General features: G+C 43.9%; 1 protein-coding gene across 1 annotated transcript in view; it reads left to right on the top strand.

The window, feature by feature from the left end:
* LOC132897213 (uncharacterized) overlaps nucleotides 1–22,656 on the top strand; it is a 71,457-nt gene that overhangs the window by 22,158 nt on the left and 26,643 nt on the right. Inside the window, exons 2-3 of the mRNA XM_060938686.1 lie at nucleotides 4,916–4,948; nucleotides 6,722–6,820. Coding sequence (XP_060794669.1) covers nucleotides 4,916–4,948; nucleotides 6,722–6,820 — 132 coding nt within the window. The remainder of the gene's footprint in view (nucleotides 1–4,915; nucleotides 4,949–6,721; nucleotides 6,821–22,656) is intronic.

The raw sequence follows: 22,656 nt of genomic DNA, 5'->3' as shown, positions 1-22,656 counted from the left end.
TCCAGAAACACCACCCTGCTCCTGAATCACCCTGAACTGCTTCTCAAAACACCACCCTGTTCCTGAAACACCCTGAGCTGCTCCTGAAACACCACCCTGCTCCTGAAAGACCCTGAGCTGCTCCTCAAAACACCACCCTGCTCCTGAAAGACCCTGAGCTGCTCCTGAAACACCACCCTGCTCCTGAAACACCCTGAACTGCTCCTGAAACTCCCACTGGTTCTCTGAGTGAGAGGAGAAGAGAGAGCTCAGACTCAGAGGAAGTGTCTAACCGCTAAAAAGTGCAATTCTACAAAATCTCAACCTCATCAGGGAAAAATAAAGTGATGAACACATTATTACATCCACTTTTAAAACCTCAGTCATATTTTTCACTGTATTTAATATCTGCTGGAATTATAGAGAAAATTTCATGGCTTTTGTACATGAAATATATGGAGTACTGACTGCTTAATAACACCACGCACATCCACAACACCTGAATTTTTATTAATCACTTACAGAACTTTTTGCCTTTATTCAAGTCTCTCTGATGTTCTACGTAACACTGGTACCACGGTGCCTGGGGGTGCACATATTAATGCTCGCTGTGTGGATGGGAGTGAAGCTGTCACAGGAATTAGATCATTTTCAACCTCAGTGTGTTTGAGCTATAAAGTGGGAAAAGAACATGAATACATCCATGATGGTGTTTAGGTTCTCAGCAGGCTGTGGTGAGTGACGTGGATTTTACCTCCAGGGTTATAGACGCGAGCGTGGCTGTGTGTTGGTCGATCTAAAGCTAATGCGTGTTTATAGACGCGAGCGCGGCTGTGTGTTGGTCGATCTAAAGCTAATGCGTGTTTATAGACGCGAGCGTGGCTGTGTGTTGGTCGATCTAAAGCTAATGCGTGTTTATAGACGCGAGCGCGGCTGTGTGTTGGTCGATCTAAAGCTAATGCGTGTTTATAGACGTGAACGCAGCTGTGTGTTGGTCGATCTAAAGCTAATGCGTGTTTATAGACGCGAGCGTGGCTGTGTGTTGGTCGATCTAAAGCTAATGCGTGTTTATAGACGCGAGCGCGGCTGTGTGTTGGTCGATCTAAAGCTAATGCGTGTTTATAGACGCGAGCGTGGCTGTGTGTTGGTCGATCTAAAGCTAATGCGTGTTTATAGACGCGAGTGTGGCTGTGTGTTGGTCGATCTAAAGCTAATGCGTGTTTATAGACGCAAGCGTGGCTGTGTGTTGGTCGATCTAAAGCTAATGCGTGTTTATAGACGCGAGCGTGGCTGTGTGTTGGTCGATCTAAAGCTAATGCGTGTTTATAGACGTGAACGCAGCTGTGTGTTGGTCGATCTAAAGCTAATGCGTGTTTATAGACGCGAGCGTGGCTGTGTGTTGGTCGATCTAAAGCTAATGCGTGTTTATAGACGTGAACGCAGCTGTGTGTTGGTCGATCTAAAGCTAATGCGTGTTTATAGACGCGAGCGCGGCTGTGTGTTGGTCGATCTAAAGCTAATGCGTGTTTATAGACGCGAGCGTGGCTGTGTGTTGGTCGATCTAAAGCTAATGCGTGTTTATAGACGCGAGCGTGGCTGTGTGTTGGTCGATCTAAAGCTAATGCGTGTTTATAGACGTGAACGCAGCTGTGTGTTGGTCGATCTAAAGCTAATGCGTGTTTATAGACGCGAGCGTGGCTGTGTGTTGGTCGATCTAAAGCTAATGCGTGTTTATAGACGCGAGCGTGGCTGTGTGTTGGTCGATCTAAAGCTAATGCGTGTTTATAGACGCGAGCGTGGCTGTGTGTTGGTCGATCTAAAGCTAATGCGTGTTTATAGACGCGAGCGTGGCTGTGTGTTGGTCGATCTAAAGTTAATGCGTGTTTATAGACGCGAGCGTGGCTGTGTGTTGGTCGATCTAAAGCTAATGCGTGTTTATAGACGCGAGCGTGGCTGTGTGTTGGTCGATCTAAAGCTAATGCGTGTTTATAGACGCGAGCGTGGCTGTGTGTTGGTCGATCTAAAGCTAATGCGTGTTTATAGACGTGAGCGTGGCTGTGTGTTGGTCGATCTAAAGCTAATGTGTGTTTATAGACGCGAGCGTGGCTGTGTGTTGGTCGATCTAAAGCTAATGCGTGTTTATAGACGTGAACGCGGCTGTGTGTTGGTCGATCTAAAGCTAATGCGTGTTTATAGACGTGAACGCGGCTGTGTGTTGGTCGATCTAAAGCTAATGCGTGTTTATAGACGCGAGCGTGGCTGTGTGTTGGTCGATCTAAAGCTAATGCATGTTTATAGACGCGAGCGTGGCTGTGTTGGTCGATCTAAAGCTAATGCGTGTTCATGGGCGTAAAAATGCGTATGGACGGTATGGACGCGTCCATACCAATATTCAGCTGAGTTTAAAATGTCCATACCATTTTTGAATGGAGAAGCCGCGATGCGGGAAACGCTGAATAAAAACACCAAACGCGGTATCGCTTCCAGCTGATTTTCAGTTGTGAACAGACCTCTCAAAGACGGCTGACTATTGGTGGGGACAGCAGCTAAAACAGCTTTATGAAGCTTTGATTGGCCCACCTCCTGTTGCCTTGACGTTGCTATGGTTTTTGATTGGCCCACCTCCCGTTGCCTTGACGTTGCTATGGTTTTTTGTTGTCATTGGCTGTAAGCAGTAGCAAGCGGTAAAATCAGCATCCAGCTCGCTGCTACAGCAAAACAGCACACAGGCAGTGACGTCGGGCAATAAAAGAAAACGTAAGGAAGACATAAGACATTATTTTACCCAGTCAACGGTAAGCTATTCAAAACAAAATAGCCTTGTTAGAGAACCTCTTCAGACAGTGACACTTTCTTCTGCCAAGCGCTCGACTCCAATTGTTTAGCTTCTGCCTCAGAAGGCAAAAACACCTTAAAACACCTTAACATCTAGCAGTTGTATACACTCTCTCTCTCTCTCTCTCTCTCTCTCTCTCTCACACACACACACTAATAAATGCTTGTAGGTAATGCTAAATGTTTACTTATATTTACTTTTTTCTTGCTCATTGTTTGCATGTATATGTATATATGCATGTGTATATGCGTATGTATGTAACCTCTGCAATAAAATGTGAAAATGCAAAAATGTGAAACAATTGTCACTTAACCCTTTCAACTTAATGAATAAACATTTTTGCAAAATGCACTACAACTACCAAAACTCTTCACACTTCTGCCGCCCATACCTACATTACTTCCAGATTCTGCAATTGCAGTAACTCAAAAGGAAGCACATGATGTTTCAAATGTGTGAAAATAGTAAAAGTTGTGTGAAAATGAAGCAGCAGCACATCATTTTGATTGATTGTGTTGTTGTATTTTGGGTAGGTCATCCACTACAGCGAAATTCACAGCAACTTCAATGTCCGCTTTCTCTGTGTGATAATGTATTGCCCGTATACATGCAGATGTTAGCCTAATGCTGAGTCGGGCTGAGCCGTGCCGTGCTGAGTTGGGCTGAGTCGAGCTGAGCGGGGCTGTTAGAGTTGCATTTCGACTACAACCGCGCTGAACCGTGCTGGCTGGAAGTGGGTGGACACATTGGGTGGAGTTAGCGAAAGTGGGTGGACGTCACGTGATGTCATTAAGCAGCGCAAACAGTGACATCAGTGATCTTTTAAGCGGTAGTCTCACGACCCGAATCGTAAACAATAAACATGGAGGACATGGAGTCGTTAGTGTTGCTGGTCTTGGTGCTGTGGCTTGTTGTCACCGACAACGCCAACAGATACTGGCAAGAGCGTATAGATGAGGCGAGGCACATAAGGCTTCAGAAATTCTCGTAATTATTCTTCTTCCGGGTTTACGGTGTTTACAGATCCCAGCGTGCTCGCGGGGCGTGTGTGGGCATGTGAGGACACTCCTCCTCACCAATCAGTGCACAGGGGAGTGTCTGCTCACGCCCCCAGCCTCGCTCGGCTCGCGTTGGCTCGCTTCAGCCCCACTCCAAAACGGTGCGAGTTTTAGGGGCTAAGCAGGGCTGAAGCGAGCCGAGTCGTGCTGTTCTTTGGTAGTCGAAATGCGAGCCGTGTCGGGCTGAAGTGAGCTGAAGTGAGCTGAAAAAGGGTAGTGGAAAAGGGCCATAAGTCTAAGACTAAAGTGTACCTGGTGCTAAAAATCAAAATAACACAAAGGAATGGACAACCAATCATTTGTACAGTGTAGGCCACATTTCGTGCGACAACCATGGCGCACTTGGCCAAATTATGTCCCCACCAATATCAACACCGTTTTTACGCCCTTGTGCGTGTTTATTCAGTTTAACCGTCATTTCAGAATAAGAAGTGCTGCTGTTTCCTCCTGATGCGCCGAGCAGCCGTGTCGATGTGGAGTTTACGAGCAAGAATTCCCAGTAGAGGGAGCGTTTTCTGTGGGTTTATGAGTTTTAATCGAATGTAGAATAAACTGCCAGGTTCACGTGACAAACTCAGTCCTGTTTTAAACTCCAAAATCATCATCATTATTGGCAAATATGTTGTAATATTTTACCAAGTAACAATAACGCAATATATATTTAATAAAGTAGCTTTAAAATAGTTTTGTATCTTTATGTGTGAGACACAAATACACAAACATTCATACAGTAAAAATCTCCTGTTTTAATTTCACATTTATATTTATCTTATTTTTACTGCTACACCATTTCACCTGTTAGTTCAGGACACACACACACACACACACACACAGGTTCTGGTTGTTCGTTGGTGTGTTCCTCATTAATGCTGGTGTGTAGAAACCTCAGCTGCTGTGTGTGTGTGTGTGTGATTTAGAAGGTGAAGGTTCACTCAGAAGAAGCTAGAGCTGAAGATCCACAACATCACCATCATCTGAAACTTCATGGATCCACATCACTGACATATTTTTAACACGGTTTTGTCCTTCTTGTGTGTTTCAGACCTGAATATGGTGGATCGACGCGGACGGTCAGGTGTGTAACGTTTTAAACTGTTATTTCTTCTGTTATTAATTCATCTTTAATATTCAGAGACCGCAGTATGAGGAAGGTGCTGTATAAATGGAACACGTGATTGAGCACATGGTGATGTGGTGGTTGGGAAGAAGCCTCGTAGCTGACTGGGATCTTTCTGTGTGGATGTTCTCAAGGTTCTCTTCGTGTCTGTGGGTTTCCTCCAGATCTCTGGTTTCCTCCTACAGTCCAAAGACATGTGTTTTAGCTCAGCTGGTTCCTCTGAAATCCCCCAGAGGTGTGTGTGTGTGTGTGTGTGTGTGTGTGTGTGAGTGTGATGGTTGTTGGTCTCTGTGTAGCCCTGTGATTGATTGGTGACCCGCCCAGGGTGAACCCCGCCCCTCACCTGTAGTCAGAAGAGATTGGCTCCACCTTCACCTGTGACCCTGAGAGATAAGTGGAATAGATAATGGATGGATGGATGGATTAGCATCCGTATATCCCAGTTTACCAAAACACTCTGTCCTTGAGAACACTGCAGATCTGATCCTTTACTGAATAAAAAGCTGTTCATGATCACCTCATTTATCTTTTTTGTTCTTTTTTTATACTATATTCTGTTTTCCCCCATTTTTTGTTTCTCACTTTGTTCTGTGTCTGTTTTTGTTTAATTCTTCCATTTTATTTGTTTTTATTTGCACTCGTTGTACAGTAGATTTGAGCAGATGCTGCATTTGGAGCAGCAGATTGTTAGGAACAGCAGGGTGTGTGATACACACACACACACACACACACACACACACACACACACACACAAGTTAACAGAAGAACACAAATAGCATATAAAAGTTTATTATTGTATCATAAAGAACAAAAGAAGCTCCACTAACCAGTCCAATAAAAACATTAATGCAGCTGAGAAAAAAATTCCAGCACTGGAGGAAAAAATTAAACCGTTTACTAAGAATCATAATGCAGTTAATAAATAATAAATAAATAGTTTCCAAATGATGGCTTTTTATACAGCAATTAAGTTAATTGTTGTAAGCAAGGATCAAGAATTCTTTCTTTCTTTCTTTCTTTCTTTCTTTTATTCTTATTTTCATTTTTCTGTTTGTTCTTTTCCCTACGATTCTTCCTTTCTACCGTATCTTTCTTTCTTTTCTGAACTCTCTGCTCGGTGTCCAGACGGTCACTTGGTTTGTTTATGTCCATTAGCCCCATCATTCCCGTCCTGCCTGCACTCGGAGTGAAAGTGGGCTGTAACTCACCCTGATGTGGTGATTAAACTCTTACACTCCTGACTGAGGTGCATTGTGGGTACTGAAGGGTGTCGGTGCTCGGGGCAGCGTGGGCCGCTGTGAATTTATTCCATCCTCATTTCCTTCTCACTGTCTGTTCTCCTCTGTTCTTCTGCCTCGTCATTCTCTCTGTCACAGACAGCCATCTCTGTCCCAGCATGCACCGGGCTGGGCGTCTGTTCTCTCCTCTCTGGGCCTGCACACTGCACCGAGAGCGGAACGATGGATTATGAATCTGTAATGATGTATAATGTGTCAGTGATGACGTATGATGTAGCCATGATGATGTCTGACAAATCCGTGACGTATGGTGTATAATGATGTATGAGGAATGTACAGACATGAATTTGTACAGCATATCAGTAACGACGTACGTAGCTTCGAGTACAACAGACTTAAATACTGCAGACTTGATAAATATATCTACAGATGGGAGCGTTGTTTTATCTTTTGAAAACATGGACAATAATTTTCTGTATTGTGCTCTGTGTAGGAGACACGCCTCACTTCCTGTGGAAACCTCCAGCAGCACCATATCACCATTATGCAGGAGAACTTTTCCCTGTCGCCAGTGGAAATCCACTTCCTTCAGGTCTGTACACCTGCTGCTCTTTTCTCTTTCCTCACACGTTGTTTCCTGAGGCGCGATGCTCTATCGTGTAAAGCATCTGGAAACACTTCACTCAGGTCGCTCTGTGATCCATAATAACAAGTTTAAGTCGGAGATGTTATTAGACGTTCTTGCCTGAGAGGGACCTCGACTGCCCTCGCTGATCGATTACAGATCAATGGTTACATTCCTCACAGCCTTCCTGTGTACTTTTTATTTTTCTTCAAATGGGATTTGACATTGTGCTGAATAACTGATCTCATGCCATGTAGTATTTGAAGACATTTAGCCGAAGGGAATCTTCAGATCTCAGTTAAATGATGAAGAATGTGAGGAGGAAACTGAGCAGACGGTTTACGTGGTATTTTTGTCATCGGTTATTTTAAAACTTTTGTTGGATGATTTGTTGATATTTATGTATATGATGATAGTGTGTGAGTTGTTACAGATAAAATAATCCCATCAGTTATATTTAGTTTGGATTTCGATGAAGTTCCTTGTTTACGTTGACGTTGGGTTTATGTTTAAAACTTTGCCTGTAATCAGAAGGACGGTGTTTCCTGCATGGTGTTTGTGCTACAACGTCTCAGACATTAACAGTTTGGGTTAAAGTGAGTTTAAAAATAATGTTGCACGGACACGTTTAATATTATTTTATTTTTGATCATTAAAAAATAAGTTACGATGGTGCATTTTTTTATTATTATGTAGGTATTTTGGTAACACTTTCTTAAGGAGAACATGATCAGGGTTTAATTTTGGTGTTCAGTTAATAAATTCTTAATTAAACATGTTTATTCATTATGTGTTAAGCTTTATTCATAATTACTCCTGTATATTTGAGCACAAAGTGATGTCGGGTGACGCTGTTAGGGAAAGGATTGGGTCTGAATTAATCAGAGTCACAGCTAATGAGTGAGTGAATGAATGTTTGTGAATGTGTTATTCCTCCATGTTCTTGCTCGTGTTCAGTAACGGCGGTGCTTTGTTCGAGTTCAGTGATTCACTGATGTGTTCCATATTCTACTCTAAAATGCACTAAAGATCTCGGGGAGTGAATCTGCATCACAGATCCAACACCAGTGTACTGAGACCCAAAGACTGAACACTGAAGCATGCTGTGGTCAGTGCCGTGGTCAGTGCGGTGGTCAATGCCATGATCAGTGCGGTGGTCAGTGCCATGATCAGTGCAGTGATCAGTGCCGTGGTCAGTGCGGTGATCAGTGCCGTGGTCAATGCCATGATCAGTGCAGTGATCAGTGCGGTGGTCAGTGCCATGATCAGTGCAGTGATCAGTGCAGTGGTCAGTGCCATGATCAGTGCAGTGATCAGTGCAGTGGTCAGTGCCATGATCAGTGCAGTGATCAGTGCGGTGGTCAGTGCCATGATCAGTGCAGTGATCAGTGCCGTGGTCAATGCCATGATCAGTGCAGTGATCAGTGCGGTGGTCAGTGCCATGATCAGTGCAGTGATCAGTGCGGTGGTCAGTGCCATGATCAGTGCAGTGATCAGTGCAGTGGTCAGTGCCATGATCAGTGCAGTGATCAGTGCAGTGGTCAGTGCCATGATCAGTGCAGTGATCAGTGCAGTGGTCAGTGCCATGATCAGTGCAGTGGTCAGTGCCATGATCAGTGCGGTGGTCAGTGCCATGATCAGTGCAGTGATCAGTGCAGTGGTCAGTGCCATGATCAGTGCAGTGATCAGTGCGGTGGTCAGTGCCATGATCAGTGCAGTGATCAGTGCAGTGGTCAGTGCCATGATCAGTGCAGTGATCAGTGCGGTGGTCAGTGCCATGATCAGTGCAGTGATCAGTGCGGTGGTCAATGCCATGATCAGTGCAGTGATCAGTGCGGTGGTCAGTGCCATGATCAGTGCAGTGATCAGTGCAGTGGTCAATGCCATGATCAGTGCGGTGGTCAGTGCCATGATCAGTGCGGTGATCAGTGCCATGATCAGAGCCGAATCCATCTCCAGGTCTAATCCAGTATCAGCCTGGTGGTGATCTGATTAAATAAAACATGATAATGTTGAAGATTAGAGAGTTAAATGGAGTGAAATTATTACAGCTGCTCACACGGTGCTCAGGTGGGTTGGAATTTCATCTCATTCTCATCTCATTATCTGTAGCCGCTTTATCCTGTTCTGCAGGGTCGCAGGCAAGCTGGAGCCTATCCCAGCTGACTACGGGCGAAAGGCGGGGTTCACCCTGGACAAGTCGCCAGGTCATCACAGGGCTGACACATAGACACAGACAACCATTCACACTCACATTCACACCTACGCTCAATTTAGAGTCACCAGTTAACCTAACCTGCATGTCTTTGGACTGTGGGGGAAACCGGAGCACCCGGAGGAAACCCACGCGGACACGGGGAGAACATGCAAACTCCGCACAGAAAGGCCCTCGCCGGCCACGGGGCTCGAACCCGGACCTTCTTGCTGTGAGGCGACAGCGCTAACCACTACACCACCGTGCCGCCGGGTTGGAATTTTTTCTGTAATTTGATTTTCTGTTTTCTGTGTGCGGTAATAACCTGAGTCTCTGCCTGGCACAGAAGCGTAGAATAGAAATGGATAAAAATATATTTATAGGCGTTAGAGTGGCCACTGCAGGAACAATTAATCACTGAAATGGACTCTGGTGAGCAGAGAGAGAGAGAGACAGGGAGAGAGAAAGAGAGAGGGAGACGGAGAGAGAGAGAGAGAGAGAGAGAGAGAGGAGGGGGGCTGGGGACAGAAAGAGAGAGATGTAGAGAGAAAGAGAGACAGACTGAGAGAGGCAGAAAGAGAAAGACAGACAGAGGGAGAGAGACACAGAGAGACAGACAGAGAGAAAGAGAGATACAGAGAAAGAAAGACAGAGAGACAGAAGGAGACCCAGAGAGAAAGACAGACAGACGGAGAGACAGACAGAGAGACAGACCTAGTCACTGCTTACAAATCCGATTATTTTTCTGAATAAACTCTGATTATGTTCCTGAACAGTGTGAGCGTTCCACACTCGGAGTGACTCGGTGTTCCTCAGACGGAACCATACAGCAGGAACTGTAATGATTGTTTACACACCGAGTTAAAGACTGAGCGTACTGATGGACCTCTGTGAGACTGTTCTCAGGTCAGTTGTTATTACACCTCTGACTCCTGGGGGTGATGAGGAGGTCCACAATCTCCTGAGCTGAACTAACAGAGCGAGCTGACTGTGAGACTGCGGATACGGATCTCTGTACAGGACGCGGTTCCGGTCGCAGAAAACAGATTTGTTTTATAAAACCCTCTCTCGTGATGTCTCGTCTCAGAGATCATGATGTTGAAAAGTGGAATCTAATCGTAAAGGTCGAAAGGTGAACTCTACAGACAGCTGAAGGTCTGTGTTTAATCATATCTGTGTTTACAGAAACACTTTATCAGGATCCGAATGTCATCAGTGTTGAGTGAGAGACAGTTTAGTGACGCTGATGTCCTCATAAAGCTTACTAGTCAATTTAGGAGTACAATCATCTCGTCTATGCACCCCATAAATAAAACTTCCCTCTCACCCCTCTGGTGGGGGATGGTGTGTGTCTTCCTTAAAGTCAGTTCCTCTACCAGACGGCTGGGAGTTTGAGGTTCTGTGCAGTATCTTAGCTGTTCCTCTGGACAGAGATCTCAAACGTTGTACCTGGAGTCTGCTGGAATCCCTGTCTCTCCCAGTTTGGGGGTCACAGCCCCTAATGCTCCTGTCACCACTGGGAACACTCTGGACTTTACCTTACACATCTGTTCCAGTTCTAATTTCAGTCCCTGGTACTTCTCGATCTTCTCGTGTTCCTTCTGCCTGATGTTATTTTCAGCTGGGATTGTCACAACTATCACAACTCCACTCTTCTGCTCCTTATTTACCAGCACCTGCTTGTCAGTCTGGAACCTGAAGTCCCACAGGATCTTAGCTCTGTTGTTCTCAACCACTTTTGGCGGTATGTCCTGTTGGGACTTGGGGGCTCCTAGTCTGTACTCAGCACAAATGTTCCTGTACACTATCCCAGCCACTTGGTTATGCCTCTCAGGGTACGCTGTCCCAGTTTGTGCTACTATGTGCTTGAGTGTCTCAGGGGCGTCTTTGCACAGCCTGCACCTTGGGTCCTGTCTCCTGTGGTAGACACCTGTCTCTATGGACCTAGTGCTTGGGACTGGTTTTGTGCTGCCATGATCAGAGCCTCTGTGGTGTCCTTCAAGCCAGCCTTCTCTACCCACTGGTAGGACTTCTTGATGTCAGCCACTTCCTCTATCTGCCAATGATGACGATGATGATGATGATGTTTGTCCTTCGGGGTCGAAGATGACCATGACTTCAATTTGATGGGTGGTGGTTGTGGGTCTGGAGGTGACTGATGAGGCCAATCCAGGCTTTGAAGGTACACACGCATGTCGGGCACACGTGGGTAGGTGCTGTAGTGGGGGTGGTGATAGTTCGAGCCTTCCATGCAGCTCATTTCTCTTGGGCCTCAGCGATGCATTTCATCTATTGTGCCAACATAAGCAATAATCAATGTTGCATTCTTCTTGCCTCCAATTGGGAGCTGAAGTGTCATCAGGCAATCGTTGATGCCCTCCGGGAGTTTGGAAAGTTTCTGGGTGAGGTGGGACTTTACAGCAAATCCAACACCTGCCTCTCGCCGAGATACTGCCAATGATACATCCCATAGAGGAGCTTGGTCTTCCAGGATATTTCCTCTTCATCCTCATCACCCTCTGTCTTCTGCTGCCTGAGGCATCGCTTATGAGTTCATCTCATGGGGACATCTTTCTGATGTATTCATGGATGCTCCTTGTTTCATCCTGGATCGTGGTTCTGACACTCACTAATCCTCGCCATTCCTGTTTCCATGGCTTGTAGAGTCTCAGGGTGCTGGACCTTATATCAGCTGGATCTATCTCCTCTTGTGGCCACTTTACTATTCCAGCTGGGTATCTGATGACTGGTAGGGTGTATGTGATGATGGCTTGGATCTTATTTCTACCATTGAGCTGGCTTCTCAGAACCTGTCTTACCCTCTAGAGGTATTTGGTCATAGCTGAACTCCTTGCCTCTTCATCATGGCCCCACTGGCCTGTGGGATACCTGGGTACTTATAGTTCTCCTGTGGCTCAGTCAGAATTTGAGTTTTCTCTTTTTTTTCCTCTCTCTTTTGATGTTAAGACAAACGAGCGGGCGGCACGGTGGTGTAGTGGTTAGCACTGTTGCCTCACAGCAAGAAGGTCCGGGTTCGAGCCCCGTGGCCGGCGAAGGCCTTTCTGTGTGGAGTTTGCATGTTCTCCCCGTGTCCGCGTGGGTTTCCTCCGGGTGCTCCGGTTTCCCCCACAGTCCAAAGACATGCAGGTTAGGTTAACTGGTGACTCTAAATTGAGCGTAGGTGTGAATGTGAGTGTGAATGGTTGTCTGTGTCTATGTGTCAGCCCTGTGATGACCTGGCGACTTGTCCAGGGTGTACCCCGCCTTTCGCCCGTAGTCAGCTGGGATAGGATCCAGCTCGCCTGCGACCCTGTACAGGATAAATGGCTACAGATAATGGATGGATGGATGGAAGACAAACGAGTGCTGTCACTGGAGACTCCTTCCATAAATGTTGCATAAACACATTTCTCCTTACAGAAAACTTCACCATAGCAACCATTACACGTTTTTAAAATATGTTTATGTTCAGTCTTTAACACTCGAACATTGTACAGCACACTTATTGATGTTCAAAGGAATGTAAACAGCTGTAGTTCACACTGGCAAGTGACGAGTCTCTCATGTTGTCGCTTGTGTTATTTTATTTATTCATTTATTTCAGATCAGAAACAGGAACAGCGACAGTACAGTATGGAGAAAATAAATGCTTGCTTTGTTGCTGGCTGGATTAAACTGTCAGGTATCGGTGATATTAGTGTTTAAGCACGCGAATAGCATAAATCTCTCTGAGTTAAATATTTGTATGTTTTGAGTATCAATATTTAAGTATTGTTCAAGAGAAAATCATGGTACATTGAGTAATCAATTATTTTCCTATCCTTCTGCCCTGAGAGGAAATATTACTTCATTAGATTTAGGAGAAACTGGGTGTGATAACATCTCATTCTTCACTCTGCTGCTGTTCGAGAGTCTGGAGAAGCAGAAATTCTCACAGTATGAATTATTCTTTTTGTTCCTCATGGATCATCTCTCAGATCCGGGCGATGATGAATCAAACCTGCCGTCCTCTGACACCAGAATCGTGATGAAGAGGACACAAGGAAGCACTATCAGCTCCGTCTCAGAGAGATGAAACGCGTTCAGAGCTTTTGTTTCATTCTCCTTTATTTCACCTCCGAGTGGTGTTTCTACGTCCTCAGTGATTTTACTTTCTCACTGCTTCTGTGAAATGATCTAAAGGACTTGAAGGACTGAATCTCTTTCAGTTTTATTCCTGAACAATGCTGTTTGTGCCGACAATGTTCTTAAAGGTCCACTATGCCACGGCAACTAACTATGACAGCATAACTAAAAGGGGAGAGCCAGAAGGTAACACAGGCATGAGGGAGCTCTGGGACATAAAGCAGCAGCCACTACACCGTCAACAAACCCCAGTGAATGAGCGAGTGGGGACTGACAGCATCCATACATCCCAGTTTACCAAAACACTCTGTCTGAGGATCCTCCAGATCTACTCCTTTACCTCATAAACACCATTAACACAAGGCTTGACTAAACAGATCTGTTTTCAGCCGAGACGTAAACGCTGAGACTGTGTCTGATTCCCGAACACTACTTGGAAGGCTGTTCCATAACTGTGGGGCTTTGTAAGAAAAGGCTCCGCCCCCTGCTGTAGCCTTCACTATACGAGGTACCAGCAGATAGCCTGCACCTTTTGATCTAAGTAGGCGTGGCGGGTCATAGAGGATCAGAAGTTCACTCAGGTACTGTGGTGCGAGACCATTCAGTGCTTTAAAGGTCAATAGTAGTATTTTATAATCAATACGAAATGTGATTGGGAGCCAATGCAGTGTGGATAAGACAGGGGTGATGGGGTCATATTTTCTAGTTCTAGTAAGGACTCTTGCTGCTGCATTTTGAACTAACTGGAGCTTGTTTATGCACTTGGTCCTGGGATTGAGATGCTGGCCTCTTCTGCTCCTCGGACTTGCCTGATCCATCCTGGTGCTCTGTGTCTGGTTGGAGTCTCATCACATCGCTCGTGTGGAGGGCGGCCCCATGTGGACAGTTGAAAGTCACACCTGGAAGACACTCTGGACTCTTACAGTAATGCTTTTATGGCTGAGGACTACAGTTGACTTGCTAACTTTAGGACTGCAGTTGTCATGAACAGTTTTGCACTCAAGTTTCCATCAATGAAGAGTTTATAACATCAACAAAACTGTCTTCATGTTAAAGCTGTTAGTTATAGTCATGCTGTTTGTTGTTGCCCAAATGAGGATGGGTTCCCTTTTGAGTCTGGTTCCTCTCGAGGTTTCTTCCTCGTGTCGTCTGAGGGAGTTTTTCCTTGCCACCGTTGCCACAGGCTTCATCATTGGGGATAGATTAGGGATAAAATTAGCTCATGTTTTAAGTCGTTCAAATTCTGTAAAGCTGCTTTGCGACAATGTTTATTGTTAAAAGCGCGATACAAATAAACTTGACTTGACTATGTAGGATTCAACTAACTGAATGTATTTCCAAGCGTGTATTAAAACGTGTGAAGGCCGTCAGCTCCCCATCGCGTTCTCCCAACACTTACAGTCACACTCCTGTACTACTTCTTGCACTAAATAATAATTACCATCCTCCATTTTTCTACATTTGGGTTCTCAAACTTGTTAACCAGCAAACACTGATTCTCTCCTTTCTTCCTCTTCCTCCTCCTCTTCTTCTTCGTCTTCCTTGCCTTCCTTCCTTCCTTCCTTTCTTCTTTTTCCTTGCCTTCCTTTCCTCTTCTTCTTCTTCTTCCAGTGCTTCCTCCCAGATTCCTGCTGCCTCTTATAAAAACATGAAATGCTGAAGCCACTCTTTAGACGTTTGTCCCTTCTGGGCTCCTGTAGCAGTGTAAGATGGCAGCGCCTCGTTACTGAATCCGCTCCTTATGTAAATATAAAGTGCTCTTTCTCAACTGATGAAAACATAACAATTCATAGTTGCAGGTCATTAAAGACTAATGAAACCATATTTATAAATACTATATTCCATTTCTGTTAATCGATCCCCTTAAATCCTACACAGTGCATTCTGTGGTTGGTAGAAGAGAGCAACTGGACTTGCTTGAAGATTCTTGAAGACGTTTCGCCTCTCGTCTGATAGGCTTCCTCAGTTCTGTCTCTGTTCAGTGATGGTCATTCCAGGTTGACAAAAATGAACGATCCTTTCTGGCTAAGATGTCTGCCAGTTTTCTGGAAGTCCTCTCATACTCCCGCACCAGTCAAAGGGATCTCATTCCAAAGTGCGTAGAAACATATCTGTGAAGATACTCAGTCATCCAGGTACATAGTAATCTGTGGTTGGTAGATGAGAGCAACTGGACTTGCTTGAATATTCTTGAAGACGTTTCGCCTCTCGTCTGATAGGCTTCCTCAGTTCTGTCTCTGTTCAGTGATGGTCGAAAACTGGCAGACATCTTAGCCAGAGTGGATCGTTCATTTTTGTCAACCTGGAACGACCATCACTGAACAGAGACAGGCTTCGTCAGTTCTATCAGATGAGAGGCGAGACGTCTTCAAGAATCTTCAAGCAAGTCCAATTGCTCTCTTCTACCAACCACAGATTATTATGTACCTGGATAACTGAGTATCTTCACAGATACCTACACAGTGCACCTTTAATCACACAATATAGTACTGAGCTTTACATTCGTGAGCTTGCTAATAAACTTTTCCACTGGTTTACACAATATTATAATTAGCCCAATAGTGAACGTGCTTCCTGGGTAATAAACAGAAATATAGTTCACTGAGCATTAACTGAAGTGCTAGTAAACTTATTTACTGTATTACAGCAAGGGGTATTTGATCAGACTTGAGTACCAGTTTTATGAAACCTAAAATAGACACACAGTGTTTTATGAGTTCTTTTGTAAACCACCTAATTTTTAAATATAATTTAGCTTAATTAATTAGAAGTCGTATGTAACTTATTATTATTATTATTATTATTATTATTATTATGTAATAAATTAGTTCAGTGAAGGTTATTTAGCTTCCTGTTGGTTTTAATTAGTTAACAGTCATTAGTTTGCTAGTAAAGAAACAGTAGTATACAATATATAATAGTCAGCCTGTTAAAGTACACTAATATTTTTTCCCCTTGGCTAATGTTGCTCTAATTATGTTCTGTAAATAAGAATCTTTTTCTGCTAAGTCATGCATTCAAAAATTAAATATAAATAACAGCTAGCGATAATATGATATAGTCTCATTATTTAGCTCCCTCTCTTTTCAAGTCACTCCTGATGTTCCTGTCGGTCCACCGCAGCCTCCATGTTCTGAGGAGGAGGTGATTTATGAGCAGGATTGCTGAGATCTGATCACGTGACCCTGGAGAAGGGGGGGGGGGGTGTTATTACGCAGAATGCTGAAGGAGACGGGCGTGTCCTGTGTCCCACTGTGGCCGTCTGTTCGGTGTTTAATTTTCCACAACCATACAGCTGTACCGAGCCGTAACTCTCACTCTCTAATAAGGAAACGATTCCTGCTGTGAGAGGATGAAGAAACGACGTCACACTTCTTTCATTCAGTGGGATTTTTATTTATATACAAGCATTTGAGCATCAGTTACTGTACAGTGTGATTCAGATCAGAGCCTGTGGCAGATCCCTAACACACACACAGTGACCAGGTGATGCGATGAAGTTCTCACTGACGTTATAGCAGCGATAAACAGTCGTTCCCTCACCAGTCTGTCTTTATTCTTGCTCTCAAAGTTAATAAGATTTTAAAAAAGAAAAGAAGTTTGTTCCATCGTCTTCCTGAGAAACTGTAAAGAAGAAGTGTAAACACCTCTGTCCTGAAGGCATCTGAAAACTTAAAGCTCCAGTTACACCTCTGACTGTTACATAGCGCTGACACTGGAGACTCCTTCCGGAGACGATACAGAAAACTTCACCACATCAGTGTTTATATCAAGTGTCCGCTGCACATATCAATGGGAGAACGAGTTGTTACTATAGAAACCATAACGTATTAGAACATGTGCTACTGTCAGAGCTGCTGTTATCAAAAATTAATCAACATCTGATGACCAATCACAATCCAGAAGTGTTGTGGTGTCATAATAAATATAACACTCCATAAGTTCATGTTGCTCAGATTCCACACGGAGACTGACCGTGTACTGCTTTACCATTTCATACATCAGTGTTATTGCCGGGCCCCGCCCACTAAACTTGATTGACAGGTGATGCGAAGTAAAAGCGGAAAACAGAAATAAACAGTCAGAGATAAAGATTCGTGTATTTTATTTTGAGTTAGTTTGTGTGTAAAACTAATTAATTGACTTTTTACCTCATTATAATTCAGACTAATTGATAATCAACGTTTATATGTGTTTAGATTAAAGCACAAGTTTAAAAAAAGGACTCTGAGGTGTTTTTATTGTTGATGTGTTTCATTAAAAATAATGAGACTATAAACACTTTAATAAAATATTATTTTGGGTCCAAGCAGAAGCTGCTGGAACTGTATTGGTTTTGTAAGGATTATTATTATTATTATTATTATTATTATTAATAATAATCTTTCCATTTTTCTTTTATAAAAGGTTCCAAGCAGTAAAATCTGTAAGTTGTATAAGCACCAGAATTGGAATAAAGGAACAGAACCAGGGGAGATCTCACAACAGTGTAATTACCTCCACTTGACTCTAGGGGCGCTATAATAAATGTCTTTATATTTTTGGTCATATCTCAGGAACTGTGTGGGTTCGAACAAATATATTTTTTTTCATCTGACTCCTTGAAAGCTCCCAAATCTACCGCATTCATTTATGCTGATTTCTGGTCCACAAACTTTCCCGCCATTTCCAAATCGATTGGGTCAATAACCTCCAGTTCCCGCCCCCAACATTTCCCGCCATTTCAATTTCATGAAAAGGGCAGGAAAATTAACTCATCTGAGGCACTTCATCTGTCACGAAATTTGGTCTGCCTCATCTCAAAACCATGCTGATAAAGAAGTTGTCTTTGGGTGCACACCAAATTTTGTGAGATTTCATCTATGGGGGCGCCACAACTGACGTTTCAATATCTGAAGAACCACTTAAAGGACCCATGGCATGGTGGTTTGTTGATGGTTTAAACGGGCTCGTGGAGGTTTCCGGATGTTATATCCGCAGCCTTTCTCGAAATGAACCCTCGGCACGTAGATATAGCCTCCTGGGAGAAAGCCCCATTTCAGCGCTTTTCCCAGTGCGTTGTTTTGCTAATGAGAAGCAGGAGGCGGGGAAGGGTAGAGGGTGGGGGCGTTCTCCCTCGGACTCCTTTCGTAAACTCAACGTGACACAGAGAACAGAGAGTGAGAGTGTTCGGAGTGGTAGTTTACGAACGTATAATACCCTAGGCTTGAACACGCACTCCATAACCAAAGAGGATAGAAGCAGCAACTACAGCAACATATCGCTTATCCAACAGAAGACATGCATTGCGGCGCAATAGTCAAACATAAGCTCATAAGTTACAGTCAATTTCCAGACTAAACTCAGTTTAACAGAGCATGCTGCATGCTTTTTAGTTTTGTAGCGCAGAGTGCCTGGCTAACTGCAGGAAGCGGTTAGCTGCACAGCTAATGTAGCCATTGCTAGGCTAACGCACCGATTTTAAAACACGGCAAAACGACTTAACAGTTATACACTTACTTGTTCGGTGTTTGTGGCTGATGCGGCAGGGATGCTTGGTACGGACCCAGGCTTCAGTGACAGTTGATGTGCAAAACCTGCCCTGTACTGTCCCAAGTTGTGGAAACATTCCTCAGGAAAATGCTTCCGACAAACATACACCGTCTTAGGTAGACTCGACGGCGTATTATTGAAGTAAATAAAATTAAGCCACTGCGTCTTCAGGGGCTCTCCCATCGGCAGTAAAAACAGACTCCTTTCTGTGTTGTCACATCCATGTACAGCGCAATTTCCATGTTTCGCTCGCTTAGGTGGTGCCATGTTGTTGTGTCCTCTATGGTCTCCTCACTACAAAATTGAAGTGACGTATCTATGGTGGCAACTTTTGAGCTGGGTGGGAATCCAGAGGGGGGGCGTGGGGATCATCTCCCTTGCTGACGTAGTAAAGGGAAGAGCCTATCAACGCGCCAATTTGACGCACCATTCTCAAATGTTGACAAAGGGTGGGCATAGTTTGGTTTACACATTATGAAATTTCTAGCCACTGGGGTGACTTAAGAAGGTCAGAGGAACTCATTTTAACGTTAAAAAACCTCAGAAAGTGAAAATTTCATGCCATGGGACCTTTAAGCTAAAAAAATTTTAATTTGCTGTGTTTGTAATTGGCCACATTTGCTAACAGGTTCTATAGCACCAATTGGCTCACTCAACAAAAATGGCTGCCAACAGCCAATCAAATTTTAGCAGTCAATATCTGCAAAAATGGATTTTTTCAAACTTGTTCTAAACTGTTTGTCCGATTTGCATGAAATTGTGTAGACATCATATACAGACCATGCCAATAAAAAGTTGAAAGAAGAATTTTAATTCATCAAACCCTTTCAAAGTTATGAGCCAATGACATTTTAAGGTGTGGCCCCAGTTGACTCTATGGCCAATATCTTGTGATATAAAAGTTAAATTTCATGGAACTTAATATACTTCATCAACATCAAATTTTTTGGAAGCACATCAAGTTTTGTGAGATTTTGTCGATAGGGGGCGCTATAACTGAAACACTGCAGTATCTTAAGAACCGCTGATGTTAAAAAAGTGGCGTTTTGTGTGGTTGGACTTCGCCACTTCTGCTGTCGAAGACACTGAACCACTTATAATTCTAACTGCAGTCATCTCGCACACACAGCCTTGGGACCCGAGTCAGAACCGCAGGAGGAGAACCGTGACTGTAATCCATACAGCAAGGTCGGGGGAGGGGAGGGTAGAGTGTTTATTCCTGAGCACACTGCCACCTGCTGGACTCACAGTGCCACTGACACAACAGTGCCTTTTAAAATATCTTTTTTTTGTAGTGATCTGTCAGTAAAATGTAAGCTGTCTGATTTAAATCACAATAATATACAATGACTCGATGAATAAATAAATTCATTTATTTCTGCATTACTATTCGACTGTTAATTCTAAGCCCTGATTGCAGAGGTTTTGTTCATTCAGAAGAAACGATCATGTGACTTTTCCAGAAGTTTGTCCAGAATCTGTGTGTAAATTAAAGCTAGGGTCTGTCATTTATTTTATTTCAGAAGCATTTTTGTTACATTCCTTAAAATTCTCTTTACATCCAGACAGCAGTGAATAAATCAAACACTTTTACAATAAAGAAAGAAATTCATCATCTGTGGCAGTCGCAGGGCTGTAAAAAGTCTCTCCAATCATTTTACTCGGTCTGAATGAAATGATTGGATGGCCGACCTGCCTGCCTACCTGTGCGCTCGCCGCTCGTGCACTCATTACACGTGACCGGAGTCTTCCACGAGGCGAGGCAGACAAACGGCTAAAGCTAGTGTGCTAGTCAACAGCTCTGAGAACCAACACTCACCATGTTCTTTATGATGATGTTCAGTATTTTATTCAACGGTGACACAATACTCCTCCCCCAACGCGCTTTCTCTCTCTCTCTCATGGACTTGTCCTCTAGCAGGAGTCAGGCGGTGCGCGTTCATGTGGTTTGGAAGGAGGGCTGAAGGGAGGGGGCAGGATTTTTCATTTTTCAAGCTTATTCTTACTGGTTTCTCAAAAATTCCCTCCTCTACATTTAAGTTTCATAATGTTGTGAAACATATTGTTACAGATTTGAGAGAGATTTCCAGAGAGAAAAGATATGAAGGAGAGAGAAACCTGCAGGAAACACACACAGCCATACACTCATCAAACTTTCATACAACCCCGATTCAAAAAAAGTTGGGACAAAGTACAAATTGTAAATAAAAATGGAATGCAATAATTTACAAATCTCAAAAACTGATATTGTATTCACAATAGAACATAGACAACATATCAAATGTCGAAAGTGAGACATTTTGAAATTTCATGCCAAATATTGGCTCATTTGAAATTTCATGACAGCAACACATCTCAAAAAAGTTGGGACAGGGGCAATAAGAGGCTGGAAAAGTTAAAGGTACAAAAAAGGAACAGCTGGAGGACCAAATTGCAACTCATTAGGTCAATTGGCAATAGGTCATTAACATGACTGGGTATAAAAAGAGCATCTTGGAGTGGCAGCGGCTCTCAGAAGTAAAGATGGGAAGAGGATCACCAAACCCCCTAATTCTGCGCCGGCAGATAGTGGAGCAATATCAGAAAGGAGTTCAACAGTGTAAAATTGCAAAGAGTTTGAACATATCATCATCTACAGTGCATAATATCATCAAAAGATTCAGAGAATCTGGAAGAATCTCTGTGCGTAAGGGTCAAGGCCGGAAAACCATACCGGGTGCCCGTGATCTTCGGGCCCTTAGACGGCACTGCATCACATACAGGCATGCTTCTGTATTGGAAATCACAAAATGGGCTCAGGAATATTTCCAGAGAACATTATCTGTGAACACAATTCACCGTGCCATCCGCCGTCGCCAGCTAAAACTCTATAGTTCAAAGAAGAAGCCGTATCTAAACATGATCCAGAAGCGCAGACGTCTTCTCTGGGCCAAGGCTCATTTAAAATGGACTGTGGCAAAGTGGAAAACTGTTCTGTGGTCAGACGAATCAAAATGTGAAGTTCTTTATGGAAATCAGGGACGCCGTGTCATTCGGACTAAAGAGGAGAAGGACGACCCGAGTTGTTATCAGCGCTCAGTTCAGAAGCCTGCATCTCTGATGGTATGGGGTTGCATTAGTGCGTGTGGCATGGGCAGCTTACACATCTGGAAAGACACCATCAATGCTGAAAGGTATATCCAGGTTCTAGAGCAACATATGCTCCCATCCAGACGACGTCTCTTTCAGGGAAGACCTTGCATTTTCCAACATGACAATGCCAAACCACATACTGCATCAATTACAGCATCATGGCTGCGTAGAAGAAGGGTCCGGGTACTGAACTGGCCAGCCTGCAGTCCAGATCTTTCACCCATAGAAAACATTTGGCGCATCATAAAACGGAAGATACGACAAAAAAGACCTAAGACAGTTGAGCAACTAGAATCCTACATTAGACAAGAATGGGTTAAAGGCGTCACGCAGTGGCGATAAAAGTCGCATTATTCTGCACCAGAATGCTTTCGAGATTCTAAATAAATTGACCATCGATTTTTCAAAAGCTTCCCGCGGTTGTAATCGGTCCTTATTTGGTCATGCCCATCACTTGAAATTTCCCGCGTTTGCAGCGCCCCCTCTCGGTCAATGGAACAGCTGCGTGACGTCATACCAGTAACCACTCGGTGCAGTTGCAATGGCGGACACACCAGAAAATAGGAGCGATGCTGAGGAAATTAGCTTTGATTTTACCGATACAGAAGAAGAAAATGGCCCACAAGTAGAGATTTTGACAGCTGAATGTCCTGGTGGTATCCAGCCTTACAGATTTGAACCTGAGCGCTCATCTTCAGAAGAAAATGAGGACAGTTCTGACGACGACAGAAACGAAGATGAGAATGAAGAAGACCGGCGACTTGAAGACTTGTTTTGGTTGGTTTCTCTGACTAAATCACTACTTGTGTGTATTTTTAAA

Source organism: Neoarius graeffei, chromosome 13, assembly GCF_027579695.1.
Source record: "Neoarius graeffei isolate fNeoGra1 chromosome 13, fNeoGra1.pri, whole genome shotgun sequence".
Lineage (NCBI taxonomy): Eukaryota > Metazoa > Chordata > Actinopteri > Siluriformes > Ariidae > Neoarius > Neoarius graeffei.
Note: the sequence above shows the minus strand (reverse complement) of the source record. Positions and strands in the feature narration are given on the sequence as shown.